This window comes from Neovison vison, chromosome 13, assembly GCF_020171115.1.
Source record: "Neovison vison isolate M4711 chromosome 13, ASM_NN_V1, whole genome shotgun sequence".
Taxonomy (NCBI): Eukaryota; Metazoa; Chordata; class Mammalia; order Carnivora; family Mustelidae; genus Neogale; species Neogale vison.
This window is the reverse complement of record NC_058103.1, coordinates 116,264,467-116,288,969: the sequence shown is the minus strand read 5'-3', so window position 1 is coordinate 116,288,969 and position 24,503 is coordinate 116,264,467. Positions and strand designations below refer to the sequence as shown.

Genomic DNA, 24,503 nt, shown 5'->3' with positions numbered 1-24,503 from the left:
AGGGCCTCCCTCCATCTCCCACTTGGACCCTGTTCAGCCAAGTACATTCTAGTCCCTTCCCTTCCTGGGAGATGCCACCCGCCTTCAGAAGTCTCTCCCACTTCCCATGGTCTCACTAGGCGTGGTGAACACATTCCTCCCATCCCTGGGAGCTCCCTCACAGCAAGACGAATGTGCAGCCCCAGCACAGGCCGGGCATTCAGTAGGAACTCAATATGTGAGTAAGGCCTTCGGTGGCTGATAGAGTGAGGGATGGTGTGAGAAAGGGAGGGGGTGGGAGTGTGAAGCTGCAGGAGGAGGGGAGGGGGGAGATGGGGGACCCTGAGTAGGGGTGAGTGGGCTAGAGCTACCGCTCCCGCCCAGGGTCCTTTCCGCAGGGCTGTGGGCCCCTGGCCACACAGCAGCCTTGGCCTTGGGATAAACCCACCGGGTTTCCACACTGGTCAAGCTGTGGTCCTGACAGGTGGTGGCTGTCCTTCCCACATTCTGCTAGGGGAAGGAGGAAGCCGGAGGATGTCCCCTGAGCCCGACCTCGCTCTGGCCAGCCCAGCCTGGCCGGCCACAGTGCTGAACCACAGAGTAGAAAATCCTTGTTTTATTCAGCCCAGGTCTGGGCAATCTTGCTCTGTGATATGGCCAAAATATAAAAAATAAAAACCAACAAACGACAAAATACCGTTGTAGAGAAGAGTTAAGTACAGAATTGGGCCTGGCATCCGGAATCCCTGTGGTTTCGGTCTGCGTTTGCTCCCTGAGGCCGGCAGGGAAGGATGCCTGTGGCTTCCAGCTGCCCCTGCCTGTGGGGTGGGAGTGGGGGGGCTGAGCCCCTTGGGCCGGGTCTGTCCTGGCAGGAGGCTTCCTGGGGGAGCCTGGCCGGCTTTGGGGAGTAGGGAGATTGACCGTCTGTCCATCCTCTGTGAGATCAGGATCTAAGGAAAGAAAGCGAGCAGTCAGTGGTAGGCTGCGGGACAGGTCTCCTCCCTTGAGTGTCGGCAAGGCGCCCCTTCCACGGCCAGGATCCCACATGGGAAGGAGGGCAGGTGCGGGTGGAACCCTCAGCCAGCCCCAACCTCCAGAAGAGGGGTGTCCCGGCCTCCCCCACCCACGCAGGGGCCATCTTGACACCACCCCCTCCTCGTGCCCCGCGTTCCACAGTGTTCTCTAGGCCATTAGGAGAGCTGCTACTGTCTGGGAACGCTTTCTTGTTTTTTTTTTCTAACAAAGTACTTTTTTAAAAAAGCCTCCTCCCTCCTCTTCAGAAACACGATCGCAAGCCACAGGCGTCAGTCCCGTGGCCTTTCTGGGAACACTGCGTCCAGCTTCCTGTGCCCTGGCCCGGCCGCCCACCTGCGGTCAGGGTACCACAGACGCTCTAATGAGACTTGAGCCTTTCCAAGCACTTATGTAAAGGGCTTGGAAAGGAGGGCCTCCTCCCTCCCTGGCCCATAGGCCCCCCGCGGGAGCCAAAGGGGCCACAGGACTGCTTCTCCGTCTGCCTTGTTGAGGAGCCTAGCTTGTGGCATGGCTGGGGATAGGGATGCTGTTTTATTCCGCCCTTCCCGGCGGCGGCGGGCAGGACAAGAGGGATGTAGGCTCCCTGCCTCCCTGCACACCCCTTGGCCCTCTTTTCCTCTTGTGTGCCCCTTCCTTTCTTCCTCCTTCTCCTTCCACGGAATTGCTTCCCAGAAACCCTCTACCGTTTAGGTGACCCCTGAATTGGGAATGGATGAATGAGACAGGCCCTAGGGAGGGAGGGGGTCAGAAAACCAGGCCTACAAAAGAGCCACCGTGCTGGGGATGGGGCAGGAATCAGTTGTTTTAAATATACTCTGTGACCTGGACAATCTGATCAAATTCAGTTTATGAGGAATCTAATCTCTATGCTGAACTAAAGACTGCTATTCTAATTTTTAATATACATGGGCTAGTGGTGGTGGCGGTGGTGGTGTGTGTGTGTGTGTGTGTGACCAGTTAGCTTAGTGATTGCAGCTAAAGGGCAAAAGGGCTGTCTCTAAACAGGTTCTGACTCTGATACACAAAGTGAGCCTTAATCCTGGTCACACAGTGAACCCTAATCCCGGTCTCACACTGAGCCCTAATGCTGGACATACACTGAGCCCTGACCCTGGTCACACATTAAGCCCTGACTCTGGATACACAGAGTCTTAATCCTGGTCACCCAGAGTCTTAATCCTGGTCACACACTGAGCCCTGACCCTGGACACACACTGAGCCCTCAGCCTGGTCACAGGCTAAACTTCATACCTGTCAATCATTAATAAGCATATGCTTTTGTCTCTCTGGGCCTTGAAATCTCTGCCATTTTCCCCCCAGCTGATGGACTGAAGTTCTAGAACTATGCCTGTTTTGTTTTAGTTTTTGTTTTAATGGCAAAGTGTTGATTTGAGCTGATCAAACATTTTAAATTCTCATGGAGTGAGGCGGGGGGTTTCTTGGTGAGTCTGTAAGCAGAAGGTCCCTCTGCAAAGTACTTCACCTGGGGAATCAGAAGAGAGGCTAAAGACGGGTAGCCTGGAGCAGTGGCAACCAAAGTCCTGCCCCGGAGCCATGTGCCCAAGGCCTGGGCCAGAGTCCTGCAGTTTCCAGTACACCCGGGCCCAGCCACTGGGGGAAGCTCGTCCCAACCAGAATCAGTTCTAATCTGGGGCTGTTTCATTGAATGCACTTGACAGAGACACAGCTGCCGTTCTCTGGGCACCCTCGGAAGGGTTCTCCGACACCACACAGCAGGCCTTTCAATCTTTTAATCTCTCAAGCCTGAATGGGAAGGGTCTCTTTTGTAGTTGAGGAAAGGAGTTCAGAGAGATGAGGGGACCTGCCCGATGTCACAAAATGAAGACAGCTCAGAAGCAGTACTACAGACTTTCCCCTAGTTACACTGCCCCTGCCGGTCCCCCGCTCCTCCCCGTCTGAGAAAGCTTAGGGAGCCACACCATCTGGGCCCAGAGCCCCACCAGGAGCACTCAGCTGGGGTTGGCACGGACAAGGCTCTTCGCCCTGAGTGGTTCAAGTGGCCCCATTTGTTCCCCAGGGAGGACAGGGACCGCATGGAGAGGATGACGGGTGAGCACTTACTGGACGATTTTGCAGTTTGTTGTAGAAACGTAGCGACCTGTGTAGTGAATGTTGCATCTCACCACATTGTTGGTGAAGTCCGACTCCAGAACAATGTACTTGGGGTTCACATGGACCTGAGGAAGAAAGGACACCAAGGGAAAAGGGATCTGGTCAGAGGGCCGCCCTTCACCTGTTCACCAGGGAAGGTGGTAGAGATGCAGACAGACAGACAGACGGATGCGGAGGGGCCAGAGGGAAGGAGATGGGAGGGCCAAGAACGACTACTTGAGACTGAGTGCTATGGAGACAGAGATATGCTGGTGCAGAGACGTGGAGAGATGCAGAGAGAGGAAAGAAGAGATGGTGCGTGGCTGAAGAAAACAGCACCAGGTCACTCCCACTGGAAGATGGGAGGCTGCCCCAGACCCAGAGCCTAGGCCAGGTGGGCCCTGAGGGGGGCGCTTAGGGTCAGAGAGTTTGAATCTCTGTCCCAGAGGACACAGCAGTGAACGAGGGGGGCTGAGCAGGGATCCTGAGCCTGGTCTCCCGAGTCCAAGTCCGAGTCCGACACCCTTTGACCACACCTGTCTGTCAAGATGACACAGGCAAAGGCTGTCCCCTGTCAGGTGGCATTTCCCAGCCTGGAGCCGGAATGTCTGACACGGAGTTCATGGCCCAGGTGTAACCTGTGCTTTTTGTCTGGAAAAGAGCTGTTGGGACACAAGGAAACCTTCAGAATGTTGGATTAACGGTGGGGGAGAGGGGGCGGGCTGTACCAGGGGCGGCTACACCCAGACTTAGAGTTGCAGAATCTCTAAGAACATGTTACTTTTAAACCCTTTACTCTCCCCCCACCCCCAGGGCAGGAAGTGTGGGCTACGGATGTGGTTTGAATCCCGAGTGCCTGGAACTCAGAGGGCCTGTGTACACATGTGGTGAGTGGCTGAACACGGGAAGGAGAATAGCCCCACCAACCCTGGCCCTGGTCTGAGGCTGAGCAGAGGGGCTGCTGAGCCCGCTGGGAACCACCAGGTTCTGGGCATGACCAGAGGCTTCTGGGTTGCCTGTGTTCCCAGTGCAGCTTTCCCAGCAGGCCGCGTTCACGTGGGTCAGCGTGCCTCCCAAGCCCCTCTTCACTGCTCACTGCTCTGTGTAGTGCTTTAGGGTGTGGAGCGGCAGGTCTGAGGGCCCACAGGAAGGTTCCCCGCCCTTGCTTCGCACCTGCACAAAGGAGGCCATGACGCCCTAGTCCCGGAGCAGCCTGCGTGGATGTACCACACTAGGCTATGTATCCTTGACATGCTTTTCTCCTTGTCCCCACCCCGTCCCAGGGGAAGTGGCACTGGAGCAAGCAGACATTGGAGAAGGGGTTCAGGCCAGAAGGGACTCTTGGTCCCAGGAGCCTTTGGCTTTGCAGATATTCCTGTGGGGAGCAGGAGGTCTCCTTCGAACATGGCGATGTCCTCTCGCAGATGGCACAGAGCCTCCCCTGTCTGCAGACAGGGGGTGCACCGTGTAGCTTTCCTAGTCCTCTGTCCCCTAGGGAAGACAGTGTCACTACCCCCTCTAGCATCGCCACACCTAGGCCAAAGGTTCATTTTCTTATAGAAAGGGAGGCTCTGCCTGCTTGAGGCCAATACCCTCCAATGGGAAGAGGAGACCTCCACGTGATGTCCAGGCTGCTCCACAGCCGGGGAGGAGGGAACGCCCTAGAGGCCAGAGCACATCCCCGGGGCAGGGACATGGAGCGGGAGGGGCATGCAGGAGGGAGCGCCCTGGACCAGGAGGCCCACCTTGAGGATGTAGTTCCCAGGCTGCACATCCGTTATGTCAATCCACTGGCAGTCGATGTCCGCATTGTAAGTGTCATAGCAGCCGGGGCTCAGACCCTGGGAAGAAGGACAGGAGTCAAGGCTGGGGTGCTGGGCCCTGCTCAGAGCCACCCCAGCAGTCTGGGCCCCTCCTTCTTCCCTTCTAGAGCCCACTGGGTAGATGGACCAGACAGAAGATAGGGAGGCATAACAGCCAGCTGGGAGGGACAGAAGGAGGGGGATGCCTGGGGAGTTGGACAGAGGAACAGATGAAGAGACAGACAGGCAGGATAGACAGATGTTCTGTGGATACCTGGACAGACTGACAGAAAGGTGCATTTGGGTGGACAAACAGGCAATGGAACACCATGCCATCTAGACTTCGTTGGAATGTTCCTTTCTTTCCACAGGCAGACTCGCCTGGGAGCGATGCAGGAAGGGACCCCGTGGTGACCCGATGACGGGTGAGAAGACCCTTGCTGCCATGGAGTGGAGTGGCCAGGAACCTTGGCACAGGCCCAGCTGGGCATTGCTCTCTGCTCCCCCTCCCCCTTGACCCTGCTCCCCTGGGCAGGGCTTTGTCCCCGGACCCCTGGGTCCCCGCCTTGGCCCTCTCGCCCGACCCGGACCTGCGTGTGAGACGTGCACGCGTAGCGCTTGAGGTTGCCGAAGTCACAGGTGCTGTCCTCCAGGCAGAAGCTGGCCTTGTGGCCCTCTGCCACCTTCTTGCCTGTGGCTGCATCCAGCAGGTCATAGTGGCTGAACTCATCCATGCTGTGGTAGTGTCTGGGGGCAGAGCACGGGAGGAGAGACAAGGGGGCCTAGTCACCCCTGTGCTTTCTGAGACGGGCCTGGAGAGCCTGCTGTGACCCAGACTCCTGACCATCTGGGCTCCTGGGGCTCCTTGGTCCCCTGTGGTCCCCTGTGTCCCCCAGGGCAGTGTCTCTGGGGCTGCTCCCAGCCAGATCACCCAGGGAGAGCACCTCCTCTGGAGCCCTTGCTGGGCTCCCACCTGGGCTAGCCTTCCTTGGACCATTCCCTGTATTCTAGACATTCCCCCTTAACACCCATCCTCCTCTGGGGAGCTTTAGCTAAGGAACTCTTGCCCGGGGGCGGGGGAGTGGTGTTGGTGGGGGAGTGGTGGTGCTGTGGATCCTTGGCAGGCCCTCGCACCAGCATGGGCTCCGCCCAGAGCACTAAGTGGGGGGAGGAGCTCAGGCACCAAGGCCCCGCCCCATGGGAGGGGCCCGACTTACTGATGGCAGCTGTGCCATTCCCACGTGTGCCTCGGCCGGTTGGGGAGGAAGTCCGCAGTGCCCTGGTTCTTCACGCGCTGGGGGAAGCGTAGCAGCACCCGCACGTCATAGTCGGTGGCCTCCGGGGTGTAGGCTGTGCTGCAGGGACAGGTGGGGAGACCAGAGTGGGGCTGGATCCGGGGGACACCGACGCCCAGAATGGGCCCACCCATCCCTGAAGTTCCTCTCCACCGACTCCCGTCCTGTGGCGGAGGCTCAGGCCTCTCCCCATCTCTCCTGAGCGCAGGGGAGAGGCTGTCTGCTTCTTTCTGGCTTCCAGCCTGTGGCCGGCAGCTACCAGGAAAGTCTTTCTCAAGTGGCATGGGGCCTAACCAGGACAACTGCACCTGCTGGGGACAGCCTGGGGGGGGGTGTGGGGTGGGGAGAGAGGCATATAGAAATCTTTGGAGGACTTTTTGAAAGTGGCCCTATCCAGGAGATTCTGATGAGGGAACAGAGCCCCAACTGTTGACCCAAGTACGCCATCTCTCAGGTGCGGCTCTTCAGTGTCAAAGCCGTTTCACTTTCCCAATCCTGTCTGCCCTGCTGCTCCCCCACACATCCTGGGGTTCCAGCTCCAAACACTGTTTCTCGAGCAGACTTCTCTCCTGGTAAGCTGTACTGTCGCCCGTGTTTGACCCAGAACTCACCCAGCCTCCTAGGCCTAACTCCGGTTCCCTCCTTCAGGAAGTCTGCCTTGATTGCCTCACTCACAGGCATCTTGACTGTACCTCCTGAGGCCCAGCCTGATACCACAGGCCCCCTGGGCTCTGCTAGTGACTAGGCCACCTTTCCCTGACTGCAAAGCTGCCAGGACTGAGAGGGACTTTGTAAGAAAAGGAAGGGATTGAGAGAGGAAAGAGGGGCAGCAGCAAGGGGAGTGAGACAGACAGCCCAACTCAGACACAGACACACATGTGTGCAGGGACTGACCAAGGATCCTCCCCTCCCTGGAGGCCTGCTGACAGCTGTCCTGGCTGGCCTCAGGGGCACTTCCTGGCACTCCTGAAGGTCTGGGTCCTGAAGCCAGAGGCAGGAGGCAGCCAGTTGCAGGGATTAGCTCGCTCTCCGAGAGGACGTCTCCTGTCTGCCAGGACATAAGGCCCTTGGCCTTGTCTGGGGGAGGCTTGGAATCCGTCTGTGTCTGGGTTGGAACAAAACATCCTCCTTCCCTCTGTTCAGTTCAATCCTGCCCTTCTGTTCAGCTCAGCACACCGTGGGAACCCATCAGGGCCTAGGTTCGAGGCCCAGCTTGGCCACAGACTCGCGGTGAGACTTGGAGCGAGTCCCTTTCCTTGTCTCCGTTCGGCGGCAGCCTGTGTGCTGGCTGAGCTCTGCGGCCCGTACTGTCGATGATCGCGGAGAGCCCTGCCAGCTCAGCCTCAGTTCTGCTGGGTCTGTGCCCCGCACCCTGCTCCCTAGCCCGTCTGGGAGCTCAGGCCTGGGCCCGCAGGATGCTCCGTGAACATGGGATGGTAATTTGTCTTTGACTCAAAACTCCTCAAAACTCAGCCTTGGTGGGCTGCCACAGAGGCTGTGAGGTGCTCCCTGCCAGAGGGATTGCAGCGGGAGTGGGATCACGATGCCCTCTTCCCGGGGACAACTGATGAGACCAGACCTGAATGCCCAGGCCAACAGAGTGGTATAGTGGACCCCCTTATCTGCGGTCTCCTTTTCCCTGGTTTTGGTTACCCGTGATCAAGGGCAAGACGTTCTGGGCCAAGGAAGCAGCGAGTGAAGTCACATTCTGGTACAAGCACCTTAGGTCATGATGGGCAGATAACACCTTGCAGGTGAGCTACCCGGAACGGTGGCAGTTCTGTAAGCGGGGAAATGCTGAGAATCTGACAGCCTTCCCGCACACTGAAGAGTAAAAGTCAATAAAGCACTCAAATGCAAAAACAAAAAAAAGGGCAGCAAGTAACAAAGAAAAATAGGTGCTCTCCAGCATAGAGGGACGTCAATAGACGAGGCAGGACGATGTCATCTTTAACAAATTCTTTCAGCACAGGGAGATGGCCCCTCAGTGCAGGTATTTGAACAGAATGGTCGTGGTTCATACATTGGGAAACAAGCTCGGCGGGCGATAGGGTCACCCAAGAATTAGGGAGAGCTGGCGGGGCTCCCCTTCCATAGTCTTGCAAACTGGTCTCCTTGCCCTCTCTCCCCACTGAGGCCTCTGTCATGTGTGCCCTCTGCCCCGGCTGGAGAGCCACACCTGTCCTCTGTGGGGATGGCTCCACACTCCCGCCCTCTATCCTGAGGTCTCATTCCCCCCACTGGGCTTCCCTGCATCCTTGTGGGAGCACCTTCTCATGAAGGAGTGGGAAGGTTCTAGTCCTCTCTTTGCTCCTCGGCCGCCTGACTGGAAAAACACATACCTTTAGGGCTGGTGTGAACATTCAAGGCCATGGTAAAGTTCCCTGTCTCATGACCTCTATGGAAATGCTCGCTTGTCCCCTTCCCCTCTTGGCTCCCTGGGGGTAGGTGAGACTCCCAGATGAAGAGGTCAGGGTCCCGAGAGGCTGAGGGGCTCGGCCAGGGTCATTTAGCTTGTGGGCAGCCTGACTGGCACAAGCACGGGCTCGGGGGACTCCCCAGAGACCGTCCCCATGTTCCACACTTCAGCCTCAGCCCCTTACCTGGCCAGGCACTTCTCCTCCGCAGCACAGCGCAGGGAGTAGAGATGGGCTCTCTGCACATAAGTGGAGGCTTGTACGTAGTTGGGGTCCGGGACCAAGTCGGGGAGACCTGGAGGTGGAGTGGGAGAGACGGAGGAGGGGGAAAGAGTCGGCGTCGAGGGGTGTCAGGCTGGCCGCAGCTAAGGCCCAGAGACCCCTTCAGCCACAACTGCCCTTTGCCATGCTCCTTCCTCCATATAGGCTGTCACCTCCTCCAAGAAGCTACCTAGCTGGAGCTGGGGGCATTGATTGGAATAATTCCCCCTGGGCTCAGGTGTGGGCCGGGGAGGTCAAGGAACTAGGGCTCATTTCTGGAGCCCCGTGCTGTGGGAACTTCTGAGATCCCTGGAAGACCTGGGATAGGAGCGAAGCCTGGGAGGCGGGCTGGAGTCTGGTGAGCCAGAGAACAGGAAAGGGTATACTTGGCGGGAGAGCTGCATGAACAGGGGCCTGGAGGCAGGACTGAGCAAACCAAGCAATTTCCTGACAGAGGCACTCCCTCCATGTCCTCGTTCCCCAGGCCTCTGGACACCAGCCTCCAGATGCCTTCTGCATTCTTCCCAAACCACCAGGAGAGCCCTGGGCTCTGGCCCCAAGTGGCTCCCAGAGAGCTCACGGGCAGAGCCAGGTGAATGGTGGTTGGCGCAAGTGGGGTGGGCAGGAAGGGAAGGGCGAGTGGGAAAACACATCCCCAGAGTAGGCTGCTGACGGGGCACGATTCTCGGCCTGGGCACCTAGCCTGACCTTCTCAGGATTCCTTTCTTCTTGCCATCGGCCCCCAGACCTGACCGCACCCTCCTCTGTCTGCAACCCGAGGGGCCTGGCAGCCTCCTCTGCAGGGCCCAGGGGAAGTCTGGAGTCTGCTCAGCCCCTGTGATCACTTGCTCCCCAGGACAGGCAAGAGCCAGGGGCCTGTCCCTCCGCACCTCCCCCACCTCCGTGCCTGAGGTGATCCCAGAGAGCGGGCGGATTATTTGGAATTAGCAGAAACCAAATTCAGGTGTCCAGACCCTGTCCGCATCGGAATAGAGAAGGAATGATCTGATGTGGCTGCTGGGAGCACAGGAGCTGGTGGGGCCCCGGGGTGGGCTGGGAGGTGGGCAGGGGGACCCCGAGCCCCTGGTTCTCGCCCAGCTTGGCCGTGGACTTCAGGGTGAGTGAGCCTGGGGCTTCTCCATCTCCTCCACCCCCCTCGCTCCCAAGATTCCAGTAGTTAAGGGAGGACATGAGGCTACAGGTCGCTCTTCAGTTTCTTTCAAGCCCTTTGCTCTTGAGGGACAAGTAAGGTGCAGGGATACGAGTCCTGCCAAAGCATTCCGGCCCCTCTTCTTGCTGCCAAAACCTTCTCATCAGCTTTCGGGTCCCGAAGGTGAGGCAGACCCCCCGCCCCCGCCCATCCCCTGGGCTCTGAGCCCCCAGCCCACTCACCCCAGGCCTGGGCCCCATGCGGGAGGCCGGCCCCGCAGCCAGCGTGATCTCACCTACTCGGAATGAAGAGGAAGCTTGGAGCACAGGGTGGGTGGGGATGAGGTGGCTCCTGGCTGAGGGGGGCTGTCTCGGCCAGCCGAGGTCCCATTACTCAAGCTTCAGGAATGCCTGCACTCATTTCCCAGGGGACCCTTGGGCCCTCAAAGCAAGGGCCCACCTCGCTGCCAAGCTGTTTCTCATCCTCTGGTACCCAGAAGCCTCTGGTGCGGGGAGGTGAGGAAGACAGGAGCGGTCCCCTTCCCCATCATCAAAGTGCCTCTCCCGCAGCAACGTGTGGGGGTGGGTTAGCCTGGCCGGAAGCCTCATGAGACCCAGTATTTGGCACCAGATGGCCTGCCTCCCCCACCCCAGGCCCGGTTTCAATAAACAGTGTGCAGATGGCTCCTCAAAGCTTTTCTGGCCCGACCCTTCCCCTCCAGGCCATTCCATGAGCTGGCTGGGCAGTCCAGCGAGGTTCCAAGAGCCAGCTGAGTAAGAGGCCAGAGGTACTGAGGCCCAGCAAGGGCTGGTGCCCCTTCTGGCTTATGGCTGAGCCCCGACCCTGGTCCTATACTGAGCCTGAACACACCGCAGTTAGATCCTATTAGCAACTCAGAGCCTCGAACTCATTGTTTGTCCCCAGAGTATGTATTAAAAACTCTGTATTTGAAACACTTCTTAAGGAATTGCTTTGACATCATGAATCCTTTTTACTGTAACTGAGTGGGTTTGGTTTGGTTTTGTAAGCTCCAAAGCCATGGGGGAGGGGCCTCTGTATTGTCTACATGTGGGGATTTGGAAGGAAGACCATGGACAGACCCTCAGAGCTGGTCCTCACAACCTGAGCTCTGGCCCTGGCCCTAGATACCATCTTCCTCTTATTGTTGAAGAATCTCAGATTCACAGGTGCCTCCTGCTCCAGGAAGTCCTCCCTGACTGGCTGTGATATTCCAGACCACACATAATGTCTGTCTCACCACTAGATGTGTCTTGATCTATAGTGGATTTCATTGTATTTACCTGGATTTACTTCCCTCCAGACTCTGCACTCTCTGAGGGCAGGGACTGGGTCCCACTCACACTGTTAGCAGGCAATGCACCATGCTTTGGGGCTGACTGCCTGCCCATCATATTGGCCTCTCTCAGGCAAGTTTCTTTCATCCTAAGTGGCTTTACTGTTCCAAAGACTGGGTGTGCTCTGTAACCTGTCCCCTGCAAGGCACCAGGGCACAGAGAGGTGCTAGAGGGACCAAGGATCAGAGAAGGCAATGAATTTGCCCATGGTTGCACAGTGAGTAGGGGGTAGCCCTAGGAGAAGCTCCACACCCCCTCCTAGCTCTCCACCTATCATTCTTTTTATAAAAATGAGCTTTCTGGAAGTGTAATCTAGACACAGAAATGCAGACTTAAGGTAGACAGTTTTGGTAAGTTTTAACAAATGGTGCCCACTTGGGACCACGCCCACCATCAAGCTCTGCACTGTTTCCATCATCCCTGAAAGTTCCCTGCTGTTCCTTCCCGGTAAATCCCCCTTTCCTCCTCCACCACCCCAAGCAACCATTACTCCTCTTTTTCAATCACCGTAGATAGTTATGCCTTTTCTAGACCTTAAGTGGAACCACTCCTACCATTTTCTTTTCTTTGTTCCATATCTCTGACCAGCTCAGGGGTCCCATGTTTCCCCTAACAGGCTCCTCCTGGCCACGCTCCACCTCTGTCACACTAGGGAAGCTGCTGGAAAAGAGAGTAGCCTTGGGAGTTCAGGCGGCCTCTCCTTACTCCTGTCAGAGGAGAGGACACCCCCTCTCCCCCTGCAGAGGTCCCTGGGCACTGCAGGCCCCTCCCTCAGCTGGAACAATGCCTCCTGTTCCGCCTGCTCTCCTATGAGGCACTGCATCAGCTTATAGGAGCAGTGGGCCCCCAGGCTTGGGCTCTCAGCCCCTGGGGGTACTGAGGGGGTACCCCTGTGTTGTTAGAAGCGAGGGAGGGAAGGGGTAAGCAGGGGCTTGTGGATGTAGGGAGAGGGGACTGGCTTGCTGTTTCTGGCTTGGGAGGTCCAACTGGGCCTTCTGGGCATGATGGCCCATGTTGCCTGAAGTGTCACTACAGTGGAACCATGTGCCCATCTCCCATCCCAAGAGGTGTGCGCAAGATCCCCGGGAGAAGGTAAGAAGAACACTCAGTCGTGAGGATGTCATTCTGAGGAGGAGCTGGGATCTTTTATCCAGAATATATGGAATCATCCAGCACTGGGACCTGGCACTGGAGCCTCTAGAAAGTGGGTTCCAATGAGAACACCTACCAGAGACCCCCATTTCTCTAAATGCAGACACTGAATTAATTACAGTTCTAACGTCAGAGCAAACTAACCATTATTGCTGGTCTGGGCAAGGCCCCTCTCTTGGAATAACATTTTTTTTTTTTTTGCTTTTCATTGTCACCCGACCCCTCTGACATGTCCTCGGACATTTGTGTTTCTGTATACAACCTACAGTGTATTGGAGGCAGGAATGCATTCTTGAAACATATAAATGAGATTGTCTTAGAATCTCATTCCACTTCTTGATTTTTCCATCAACGTATAAACTAGGGTCTACCTAGCTCATGATTTGTCATGGCTAAATAGGGCTCCTAGGGAGTGCCCTCTGTGGCCCACTATGGCCAGTCTTCCAGGGTTGCGTCCCAAGGTGGGACCAACCATGGACAGTCTCAGGGTATGGTTTGCTGAGGCTACCCAAGGGGTCCCTGGTCACCATCAGCATCCCGCCATCCCCTCCCAAGAGGGAGACAGGAGCCTAGTGGCTTACCCTTCTCTGCCACAGAATTTCTGTGGGACCCAGGGCCAGCCTGCCCCCTCTCCAGCCCCCACTGCCTCCATTCATCCAGCTCTGCTTGTCCTCTGTCCTATGCAAAGCCTGGAAGGGCTCTGGCCAAGGCCCCTGTGGGCACTGTTCCCCAGAAGCAAAGTGCTGATCATGGGGGTTGGACACACAGGGACTCGGGCTGTAGAGTCCAGACCAGGGCTGGACGAACACAGAGGTAGAGAGCAGTACAGGACCCAGGGATGGCTGAAGCCAGGCTTCTCTGCAGGGAAGGGGCTGGGTGTAAGTGAATCGGGGTCCCAAGGCCATTCTGCAGGCCTTGGGTGCAGAATGGAGGCACCCTTGCCCCCATCAGACCCTCCTGGGCAGGGAAGACCCAGAGCCTGGGATAAGGACATTCTGTGTTCCCCATTCCTGCTCCAACCCCGGTGCTTCCTCTGAGGGTGATGCAGGCCCCTTCACTAGGCCCTCGGGACCAGGCTGCCATGCTCCCCACCCCAGGCTGGCCCCTGGGTCAGCCTGCAGGAACCTGAGGTCTATCTCCCTTTTCCCTGGCAGGACCCGGCTGGGGCCTTCTCCGGAGAAGACACCAGAAGGCAAGTTTGCCCTCTCATTCAGTCCCTGGGTGGATAAACCCTAGGTCTGGTTTCCCCATCTGGACGACGGAGAGAGACTATGCTAACCTACCAAGGAGCCGTGAGGAGGAGTTCGATGGCTCCCCAAAACACCTGGAGATGAAGATACTTTTCAGGAGCTCTTCAGTCTCTTCCCCAGTCTCGGGCAGGAGCCCAGACCTCTTACAACCTCTGCAGACGATTCTTTAGCAGCCAGGAAATTCTCCCACTGTCTGACCTAAATCCTTCCTGCTTCAGAAGAACTCTGGTCCCTCCCGCCCGGCAGCTCCTGGACACCGCCCCGTGCAGAGGGCCTGTGGTTGCGTTCCTGCCGCTTGCCCACACCTCACCTGTTTCCCTCTTGGCTTCCCCCTTTTTGTGGGTTCCATAAACCTTGGCCCCTTTGAACGCTTTCCTCTCCAGGCCTCCCGCTCCCAAGCCACAGAGGAAGGAGCAAGGAATGCAAGAGGGCCCTAATCTCTTGAGTCTCGGGGGGCTGGAGGATAAACAAGGTCCAGCAGGAACTGGTCAGCGGGCGGGCGGTGAGAGCTGTGCAGGGCGGGATGTTTTGGCTCAGCAGCCGGACTCTGGAGGAGCCCTGAGGTGGGGAAAAGGGGCAAGCTCATAGAGCTCAGCCTTGCATAAAGAGGAGGCGACCGGGCCTACAGACTGGGAGCTGGCAGCTCCGAGCCCTGTGAACTCGTCCTCTTGTAATCAGGCCATGAGACTGTCTGGGCTGGCCCGGAGGGGCCGCACCTGTGTGATAATCGGGTGGGCAAGGTGGCTGTGAGATTCCCTGCATCCTGCCGGGAAGGGGCAGTCCCAGCCCAGGCAAAGGAGCTGGGAAGGCCTAACGCCAGGCTCAGAACCTGCAAGGGCTCCCCGCCGCCTACAGAATTGGGTCCTGACTTCTCAGGGTGGCAGCTAAGGCCTTCCGTGGTCTGGCCCTAACAGAGCCTTCCAGATCTCACAGCCTGAAGGGTCAGGAGGCAGCTCCCTCGCACACCAGACCTCTCCTGCCCCAGCCCCTGATGCCATATTTTGGAATTCTGCACACACGAGGGCACACGCTTGCACACACGCGTGCGCGCACACACACACACACACACACACACGACCTTGCAGGGGTTCACAGTCTTTAGGCCTCAGACCCTACCTTGTCAGCGCTGACTACCCTCCCGCCAACACACATCTGCCCCCTCAGTGGGTGGAGACAGTCCAGGGGCCGTGACCACCTTATCCCTCCTTTGAGGGCCCAACTCTGAGAAGGGGATCTGTGAGGGTTTGTTCGTCTCACCGACCACGCCAGACGTGGGCTGGGGCTGAGCTGGGAGCAGGCTGACATAAACCTCTGGGGAGGTCAGCTGCCTCCTTGCACACCTCACTCCCTCACACTCTCCCCGCCCTGTGAACACAGGTCCCTGCTGCTTTCTGCTCACCTGCATGTCTGCAGGGGCCCCCCCTAGCCCTGCCTCCAGGAGCCTTTGTGGATGCTTCTGTCCCCCGGGTCTCTCCCTGCCCCTCAGGCCCTTCACATTGACTCGAACTTCCATCTTTCTTATAAAACCTGCTCAACCCACTGCCTTCCCCTCTCAGCCCATGGCAGCTTCATCCTTCCACCTGCACAGGCTACAAACCTTTGTGTTCATGCCTGACCTCTTTCTCTTACACCCCGCATCCAACCCATAGGGAAATCCCAACAGCTCCATCTCCAGACTAGATCCTGAACCTGACTTCCTACAACCTCAATCGTTAGCCTGCCTGGTGCCATCACCCCTGCCAACATCTCTCCGCCAGGCTCCCCACTGCCTATCCCAGCCCTGCGGTGAGGGGCCCTGTTTAAATGTCACTGCCCAGCTCAAAGCCTGCAGTGCTACCTAATGCAGGGGGCATAAAAGCCCAAGTCCTCCACGGTCCCGTGGCCTCTCTGCTCTGTCTCTTATCACACCCCTGACTCCTGTCCTGCTCTGCTCCAAACAGACGGGAACACACTTGAAACTCCCAGGGAATTCCTGCCTCCGGACCTTTGCACCGGCTGTTTCCCCTTCCTGGAATGCTATTCCTGATCATTGCGTGCCTCACTCATTCGACTCCGTCTCTGCTCAAATGTCACCTTCAGGAGGCATACCTTAACCATCTTTGCAACCTGCTCCCCCCACCCCCCACCCGATCTTAGTTATCTCTATTTTCCCACAGTCCTTAGCACATTCTATTATTTCCCTATGTATTATTTCTATGCAGGAAAATATGTCCGCAAAGGCAAGGGTTTTGTGTCTTTCTTTTCGTTAAGGAAGATTCAGCTCTGGCCTGTGCCCAGCACACAGTAAGACACTCAGTAAAAGTTCCTGAGTGGATGAATCTCCATTCAGGGGAAGGACTGCCCTTTGCCTGCTACGCAGCTGTGGGCCCAGGTGTCTGCGCATAGCAGGTGGGAGCAGGAGAGATCTGTGAGAGGGTGGTGGGTGGGGGATGTCCTGTGGCCTGGTTTCTGGCCGCTGTGCTGAGGCCTTCGTAAGGACAGGTCTGGCTCTGGCACACCCCCAACTTCTCTGTGCACAGCCTGGGGCTGGCCCCTGTGGGCCCTGACGACCACAGGCACAAACTGCAGGGCCTTATGGCATCTGTCTGCGTGAGCAGACTTCATTACCAAGCAAAGGTTGGCACTGATTCCAAAAGTTCTTTCTTTTGAAAGAGGATTAGGGGCGCCTGGGTGGCTCAGTGGATTAAAGCTTCTGCCTTTGGCTCAGGTCATGATCCCAGGGTCCTGGAATCAAGCCCCGCAATGGGCTCTCTGCTCAGCGGGGGGTCTGCTTCCCCCCCACCTCTGCCTGCCTCTCTGCCTACTTGTGATCTCTGTCTGTCAAATAAATAAAAAAATCTTTAAAAATAAAAAAAGATTAGCTTTAGGATTGGAAAACCCATGGTTGCTGTTGGTCTACAAGCAGGAGAGGTGGGTTGTCTCCTGAGGCTTCGATGGCAAAGGCCTGTGGGACCTTACATTCCCCACCTGAGACCCTTCCTGCTCTGGTGTTCGGACACCAGCTCATTTCCAGGTGACAGGGAAATAACCAGTTCCTGAGTGCTCGTTAGCAAGGGAGAGAGGGACCCAGGCCCAACAGTGGCCCCGTAATTCTGAATCCATACAGAAAGGCCCTCTGGGTCCAGCTGCCTCTGGAGAGGAGGCTGGTAGGTCAGAGCAGGGGAGGGGACCAGACCCAGCCTCTCCTTCCTGCTTCTGAGCCGATGGCTGCTCTGCAGGAATGCCCCGCAGGGGAATTGGAAGCAGGTGTGGGCTTACGGGCGAGGACCACCCACCTCCTCCCCCGATTCCTCTCCTGCCATTCCAGTACGCCCTGGGGAGTTTTCCATGTGTTCTTGGCTTGGGCAGGAGTGGAGCGGACTCAGGCTGGGACTGCTGGCAGTGTGCGTGTGCGTGTGAGTGTGAGTGGGTGTGTGTGGGTGTGTGTGCACCTTCAGAGCTGAGAGAACACTGAGATGGGGACCCCTGGGGTTAGGAGAAGAGGGACGAGGCAGGATGCCCCTAAGGTCCTAATGATTCCCACCCTGCTCTGCTACCACCCCAAAGGCCCGTGGGGCCTGCAAACTTAAGGCAAAAGTCCAAATTTTGGCTTTCTGGGGTTTTAGATCTGAGACAAACAAGGAGACAGACTTTCCCTGAGGGGCAAGAAGAGAGAGGCTTCGGCCATCCAGCAGGAGAGAGGGATGGCCTGGCTCCGAGTCTGGCTCTGATCCATGGAGACCTTGGATGGCTTATGAACTTCTGTGGCCTCGGGCTCCTGGTCTGTGGTCGGGGAGAGGGGCAGGCGGGAGGAGGCGAGCAATAACCCTATCTACCTGCCGCCCTGGGTTGCTGGCAGCACTAAATGAGAGCATGAAAATCCAATGCTTAGCATTGTGTCTGGTGCACAGTCAGTGTTCAAGAAATACCAGCTTTGGTGACTGTTACTTAAAATAGGAGCCCTCTCTTTTTGCGGGGATGGTCCAGTTTGGGACCCGGGGAGAGAGGATGTGGCCTTGCAACCCGATGATAACAGAGGAGACAGGAAGTCCGCCTGAGAGGAGACTGCTGGGGACACAGCTTGTTTGTTCTGACACTAATGGCTTTGGCCAAACAAGGGAGGAGGAAGAGGACCCAGGTCCCTCCGTGTCCACAGCCTGTCCGACCCCTCTCACAGCTTCCTTGGACTGAAGGCTCCATTTCTTTCTGAAGGAGCACCCAGGACAACCTCAGGGAAGGAAGAAGGGAGGCTGAGCTGAGATCCTGGCTCTGCTCGTCACCAGTGATGTGACCCTGGACAGGCCACTTAACCTCTGAGAACCTCAGTTTGCTTGTCTGCAAAATGCGGCTGGTGAATACTACCTAGGGTTGCCTTGAGGATTAATGGACTTGAGCCGTAAAGTTCCAGGAAGGGTAGAAGACACCGAGAAAGCACCATATAAGCGCTTGTGACCAAAGTGTTCTGGAGTCCAGAGTGAGAACGGCAAGCCTTCGCAAACACCACACTGGGAAGGGACTCTGCTTCCTAAGCCTCGCAGGTCCGCTGGCCTGACTCAGCCCGTCCCAGCCAGGGCCTGGCACAAACTGGACAGTCAAACAGCTTAGGAGTGAATAATCCAGGTGTGCAGCAGAAGCAAGAATACATCAAATTAAACAAAATTAGGTCTAGGGGTTAGGAACTCGGGATGGGGGTTCATGCAGGACCCACAACCTGGTTTCACAACTAAGAGGCTGTGTGAACAGCAGCGAATGAGCCTGTCGCCTCATCTATGAGATGGGACAAAGATTGGTACCTGGCTCGTGGGGTAGCTGCAGGGACTAAGGGTGGCGATGTGCAAAGTGCCCACAAATGCCAGTGTCAGTCTCCCTCCCCTGGTTGCAGCTGGGGAAACTGAGGCCCAGAGAGCCACTGGAGGAGGCCGAGGTGCTTGGCCTGACCCACCTGGCTCGCAGGTGGCATGTGGGTCCTCCTGGGGTCATCTGGGTGCCGTGCAGAGATGACAGGCTGGGCCTGAGCTCTGGCTCAGCCATGCGGGCGGGGAGGCTGCACTGGGTGCCAGAGGAGCACTGTGCCCCCTCTCCGGGAGGCCGTGAATGACGCTGCACAGTTTAGCCACCTGGCTCAGTGGGTGCTCCTCAGCAGATAGGCTGCTTGTTATTATCATCCCTGACCTGGGGCTTGAACTCTGGATGCTTTGGGGATAGAGGCCAGCTTCTACTTTTCTCTCCATCTACTCCAAGCCTGAGGAGGTACGGAGGTGACCTGGAGAAGGGGAGGTGGGGGTCGGGAGCTGGCCCAGGTGTAGAGAGGGGGGCAGGGAGCCAGGGCTACTGTCAGGGATAAAGGGGTCTTGTCTGGCTTCTTGGGTGCAGGAGACTAGATGGAGAGGGGAGGACACTAGGAACACCTCTGGGTGCATGGGGAGGTGCAACCTCCAGGCGGGGGAGCGATCCGGTTCCCATGAGGCTGTGGGGGTATGAGACTGTGAAAAAGAAAGGAAGGAGGTGCCCCTACTTTTGAAGCAGGAGGCTAAGTCATTTATTTTGACCTGAAGGCCTTCAGGAGCCCCAGAACTTTCTTGAGCAGAATAATGTGGTCAGCTCTGTAGAGGGACTGGCCAGGGAGAAGCTGGGAGCAGGGGAGCAGGGGAGCAGGGAGGAGGCAGCCAGGGCTTCCTCCTGGGCTTTGATTGGTCGTGTGGGGATAGGGTTGGAGGGCCATGCCAGGCAAGGCTGGTGCAGCTATCCATCCGCGAGGCCCAGGAGAATGGCCAGGGAGCCTGCTCCATATTGCTTTCACGGGGTTTCCAGGACCAGTGAAGCAGGCCAGGAGTGGGAGGGGGAGGCCTGGGGAAAGAGCTGGGGTCTTCAGGGACCAGGAGTCACCTTAGTTGATCCAAAGACCACCAGCTCAGAAAAGCTGAGGCCATGAGGGGATGGGGTGGGGAGGGGGGGTGGGCAGGGGCAGGGATAGGAGGCCAGGAAGGGAGGGCCTGGCCATGGTGGAGGGAGAGGCACAGTGCAGGGGACACAGCTAGGCTTGGGAAGCCGCCGGCCACCCTCCAGGCGTCTGCACGGATTTGCTGAGAGCCAGGCAAAGTATGTGACCCTCTCTGGGCCTCTGTTTCCTGGTCTCTCCAGTTACAAGTTTCAGAGTTGGAGACAATGGTATTGCAGGAGGCCCGGGCAGCCCCAGCACTGGGTGGGAGGGAAGAGGGTGCAGGCGCCAGAGGAATAAACCCGGGCTCTGGACAGACGCTTGGAAACCGCCCAGACGTGGAGGGATGTGGGCGGAGCGCACATGTGTTTGGTGTTGTGAGGACACATCCACGCCCACACACACATAGGCTGCCAGCACCCAGCCTCAGACCCCTGGGTGTGTGGCCAGGAGAAATGAGGTCAGTCCCAGAGAATCTGCCCTGGACTCCCACACCAGGCCTGGGGGTCTGATCTCAAGCACAAGGCTTGGCCTTCTCTTAACTGGGATTTTCCATGGTCTGGGCCTAGCAGGGTGGGAAGGGGGAATCAATGATGAGAGAGAAGGTACTGCTCCTTCCTTGGTCTGTGAGCCCCAAAGTAGCTTGTGCCCCCACACTCCCTCTCACCCCACACACCACGCCCTCGCTCCCATGACTAGGGGAAGAAGCACATGGAGGGTGCTGATGGCCATTACCTGCAGCAATGCACAGGTACCTCCTCCTCCGGGACGTCCTCCCTGAGCCCCCAGCCCCTGACCAGGGAGACCCTTCGTCTGGGCTCCCCGAGCTCATGCCTCCAATGCCTGCCCAATCACAGCACTCGTGTCCCTTTTGCTATGCCTCCCCTGACCCCCAGCAGGGGCAGAATGTGATGCCTACTAGCACACTTTTAAGCCCAAACCAGCTATGGGGCTCAGGGTCAAGACCGGAGACTCTGATAAGCACCAAGTGCCCTCACTCCAGACATGGCCTTAGTCCTGGCCGGTCGCCTTTGAACATTAAGAACCATCAGGCCAAAGAGGGTCCCTAGAAAACCCCACTGGTTTGGCACACAGAGGCTGAGGACCAGGCTTAGCTCTGCCGGTGGTGCTGTAGCACTGGAAACCTCCAATTTCTCCCATGCCCAGAAGTGGGTCACTTCCAGCCGAGCCCCACTCTGAGGTCACAGAGCCTAAAAAAGCCACTGCGAAAGCTTAGTACCCTATAAGGTGGGATGCCCTCTCCTCCAAGGAGCTCTAGGAGCAGATGATGCCCAACTTAGAGCACCCTGCTGCCAGGATGCACAAAGTCTCAGTGAGGACCAGATGTGGGTGGGGCCACAATGGGCAGGAGGACACAACCTTCATCACATCCCACAAGGGCACCCCCCATCAGGCTCCTGCCCTGAAGCCCCTGCAGGTTCTGCAATTGGGATTCAGCACCCAACTTGAGTGCTATGCCCTGGATGTGAGGCAGTGGGTGCTACCAGTGGGGACACTCCTCTCCCCTAGCCTTGGGCTCCAGCAGCCCCACAGAGACAGAACCACGTTGCCCCTCTCCCCCTCGTCCCCTGTGCAGCGGCCTCTCACCGAGGTCGGTGTGGCTGGAGACAAACCAGCAGTCCCTGAGCTAACCGAGGTAGAGAAGCAAAGGTTGGGGCTGTGCCCCTGTGCCCCTGGGCCCTGCCGGGTTTAGCCCTCACCTAGTGAGCCTGGCCCGGCAACCTTGGAGTCAGGCAGAGAACTGGGGCACTGACTGCAGCCTGATGGGATTGAATGGAAAACCTTTGCTGAAGCTGACTTTGGGCTTGCAGATACAGAGGCAGAAAGGGGAACTCTAGGACAAAAGAGGATGGGCCAATAGCCATCTAGCCTTGGCCAGGCCCCTAGTGGGTCCTTACCACAGTAGCCCCCCTGTGTGTGGAGTTCTCTGTCTGAAGATGGAGAGTTTCCCCTTCGCTGTGTTCTTATGTACAGATGGTTTGGGCTTTCCCAAGACCAGGTCATATCTTCACATCCCCCCTTCCCCCAGAAAATACCAGAGGGAGGCTTGTCTACAGCTCCCTCCTGGGGCTCTCCTCCAGGACCGGCACTGCAGTGAGTGAAATGAGGGAGCTACTGGCCTGGGCACAAAACACTCAGTGACCTCGAGAAGTAGTATTTGCGGCAACACTTTTAAAAATCAAGATCAGTGCCAGAAAAATCTGTGATGAACCAAATATCAGAATCTCACATAAAGACAGGATCAGTTTGCTTCAAGCTCCAGTATGGCTTTGTATGGCACCGTTACTAATTCTACGTAAAAGCTGGATCTTTTGTTCATCACAGGTTTTTTTAGATGTTTGCATTCGTTTTTGACCTAAAAGGCATTAAAACATTACTTTTCTTGATTCCTGAGCTTTTTGACATCCCCTTAAATTTTTCACCCCTGGCGGGTGCCTCACTACCTCTCCCATCTGGCCCTGGCAGTGTCCCCTGCGGTAACTCCTGTCATCTAGTCTGGATTCCTGCCTTGAGCCAGAGCGGCCTCCCTAACCTTCTGCTCATCCAGGCCAAGCTCACAGATGCTAGTGACTGGGACCTTGCCACACCTCCAGGGGCATCCCCAAGGCCTTTCTGACCCTGAAGACCCAGGTTTCTGATGCTGATACTTCCTGCTTCCCCCTGCAAGGCTGGCATAGGGGCATCTCCAGAGCTGGAAGTCAGGCCCTACTGAAATGATGGAGGGGCAGGGAGAAGCACTCCTTCCCTTTGTCCCCAGAGGACCCACTCCAGGTCTGGAAGGTGCCTCAACCTCAAGCCCAGCCAGTCCCTCCACCCCCGACCCCTCCAGCCAGGGTCGGAGCCCAAGCCTGCCTGGCCAAATCCTGTAGCTAATGATGCGTGGACCTGGGGAGGTCGGGAAGTGGGACGCACGGTAACTGTCGTGGTGGGGGGCCACTTAGCTCGGGGGAGGCCCACGGACCGCGTGGCTGTGGCCTGGCCGTGACCGCAGGGCGGCCGGCGAGGCACTGGGCGGTACTCACCGCGGCCGTTCTGGTTCGGCCGGTACACGCTGCCCACGCTGAGGCGGCCCTGCTGCGCGCCGCTGCGCTCCCCTCCTGGCGGGGGTGCGTCCGAGCTGCGCACGGGCAGGTAGGGCGGCTCCAGCACGCGAAAGGGGGGCTGCGGCTCCACTGCCCGCGGCGGGACGTAGGCCTCGGGCGGCACGTTGGCGTAGGGCGGGTACCAGCCGAGGCGGGGGTCGCCGGCGTAGGCACCGCCACCGCCTCCGCCGCCTGTCGCCGGCGGCGCGTCGGGGCCCGGCTCCGGGTAGGCCTGCTCGAAGCCGGTGGTGCCCTCGTGGTAGAGGCTGTGCGAGTAGCGGCGGTCCAGGCCGTCGGCTGGCTGCGGCGGCGGCGGCGGCGGAGCGTAGGGCCTCTCCGGCGCGGGGTAGAAGGTCTGCGGCGGGTACTCGGGCTGCTCCTCGCCGCCGCCGTACTCCTCGTAGCGCGCCCGCGGCTGGAAGGGGTAGATGACCCCGGCCGAGGCCACGGCCGCCGCCCCGGCGCCGCCGCCACCGCCGCCGCGGTAGTACACATAGCCCTGGTCGTAGGTCCGCGACGCGGGGTCGTATGTCTCGTACTGGCTGACGAAGGGCGCCTGCGGGTAGGGGAACTGCTGAGGGAAGGAGGGCGGCTGGCGGTAGGTGGTGGCGAAGGCCGAGGCCGAGACGGAGGAGGCGGAGCCCCCGTGTCGTTGCTGGGAGACGGAGGTGCGGACCCGGGCCATGCCCGTGCTGTCCCCGACGGCCACCTCGCGCCAGTTGTCGGGCACCTGGCCGAAGCCGAACGGGTGGCGCGCCTGGCCGCGCACGGTGTCCGAGCCGACGCGCCCGGGCAGGGGCAGCGTCGGGGCCTGCCTACGCCGGAGGCCTCCTTGGCTGCGCCGCTGCGGGGCCTGGGGAGCGCCGGCCAGCAGCACCCGGGAGCTACTGTCGGTGCGCTGTGGCCCGGCCGGCACGTACTCTGAGCCAGAGTTGAGCAGGCTGTACACCTGCCCGTTGTTCTCCCACTGAATCAGCTGCCGCCAGCGCCCCGCGTCCGAGCCCTGTCCCGGCCGCGCCTCCTGACCGTGCACCAGGACGCAGAGGCAGGCGCCCCACACCAGAGCCCCCAGCTGCCAGCCAGCTCCGGCTAGAGCCATCGTGGCCCCTCTGCAGCGGCCTGGTGGACCGAGAGGCTCTCAGGAGTGTACTCCTGTGCGTGCTTCTCTTCCCACGGCCTCGAGGACAGGACGGCTCCTTGCCTGCCTGGGCTCTAGCTTTGTCCATCCTGGCCTTGTCCCGAGCGGGACGGCTCCTCCGATGACAGCATTTCGAAGCCAAGGGGTCAGGGCAGGGCAGGGGCGGTGCCCAGGGCAGCACGAGGCTCTCTGCAGGGCACCGGACAGGCAGGACTGCCTGGGAGACTTACATGGCCAGCCCGGTACTGGCTGGCCGCTGGGCAGGCGCTTTCCCACTCTGAATGAATAAGCAACAGGCTGGGAGCGTTGGGAGGTTTCAGGCAGCCTGGTCCGCCTGCTGGGGCCTCCTCCGCGGGGCCCTACGGCCCGCCGGGTTTTAGCTATGCTGCTTGTCCCACAGCTGCTGTGCTCCCTCAGTCTCTGGAGCTTCCAGCCAAGCTGCAGACCTACCTCTGAGGAAGGGAATGAAGCAGGGACTAGAAGGGGGCCTCTGGGGGTGCAGGCAGAACGTGGCTGGGGTGTCAGCATCCCTAGGG

At 58.4% G+C, this 24,503-nt stretch overlaps 1 protein-coding gene across 1 annotated transcript; it reads right to left on the bottom strand.

Annotated features, from left to right (window-relative positions):
- Nucleotides 1-580: 580 nt before the first annotated feature.
- LOXL1 (lysyl oxidase like 1) lies at nt 581-24,233 on the bottom strand. Its single transcript, XM_044230923.1, has 7 exons — nt 22,770-24,233; nt 8,827-8,935; nt 6,146-6,283; nt 5,519-5,675; nt 4,872-4,967; nt 3,097-3,212; nt 581-929 (listed from the first exon to the last, which is right to left on the bottom strand). Exons 1-7 carry the CDS (start codon nt 23,926-23,928, stop codon nt 923-925), a joined length of 1,782 nt encoding a protein of 593 aa, XP_044086858.1. The 5' UTR covers nt 23,929-24,233; the 3' UTR covers nt 581-922.
- Nucleotides 24,234-24,503: the final 270 nt, after the last annotated feature.

Coding starts and splice junctions, on each gene's coding strand:
- LOXL1 (XM_044230923.1), bottom strand. CDS start 23,928: ATGGCTCTAGCCGGAGCTGGCTGGCAGCTGGGGGCTCTGGTGTGGGGC. Junction 8,936..22,769: donor GCCGAACCAGAACGGCCGCG/GTGAGTACCGCC, acceptor CTCCACCTCCAG/GTCTCCCCGACTTGGTCCCG. Junction 3,213..4,871: donor CTGGGAACTACATCCTCAAG/GTGGGCCTCCTG, acceptor TTTCTTCCTCAG/GTCCATGTGAACCCCAAGTA.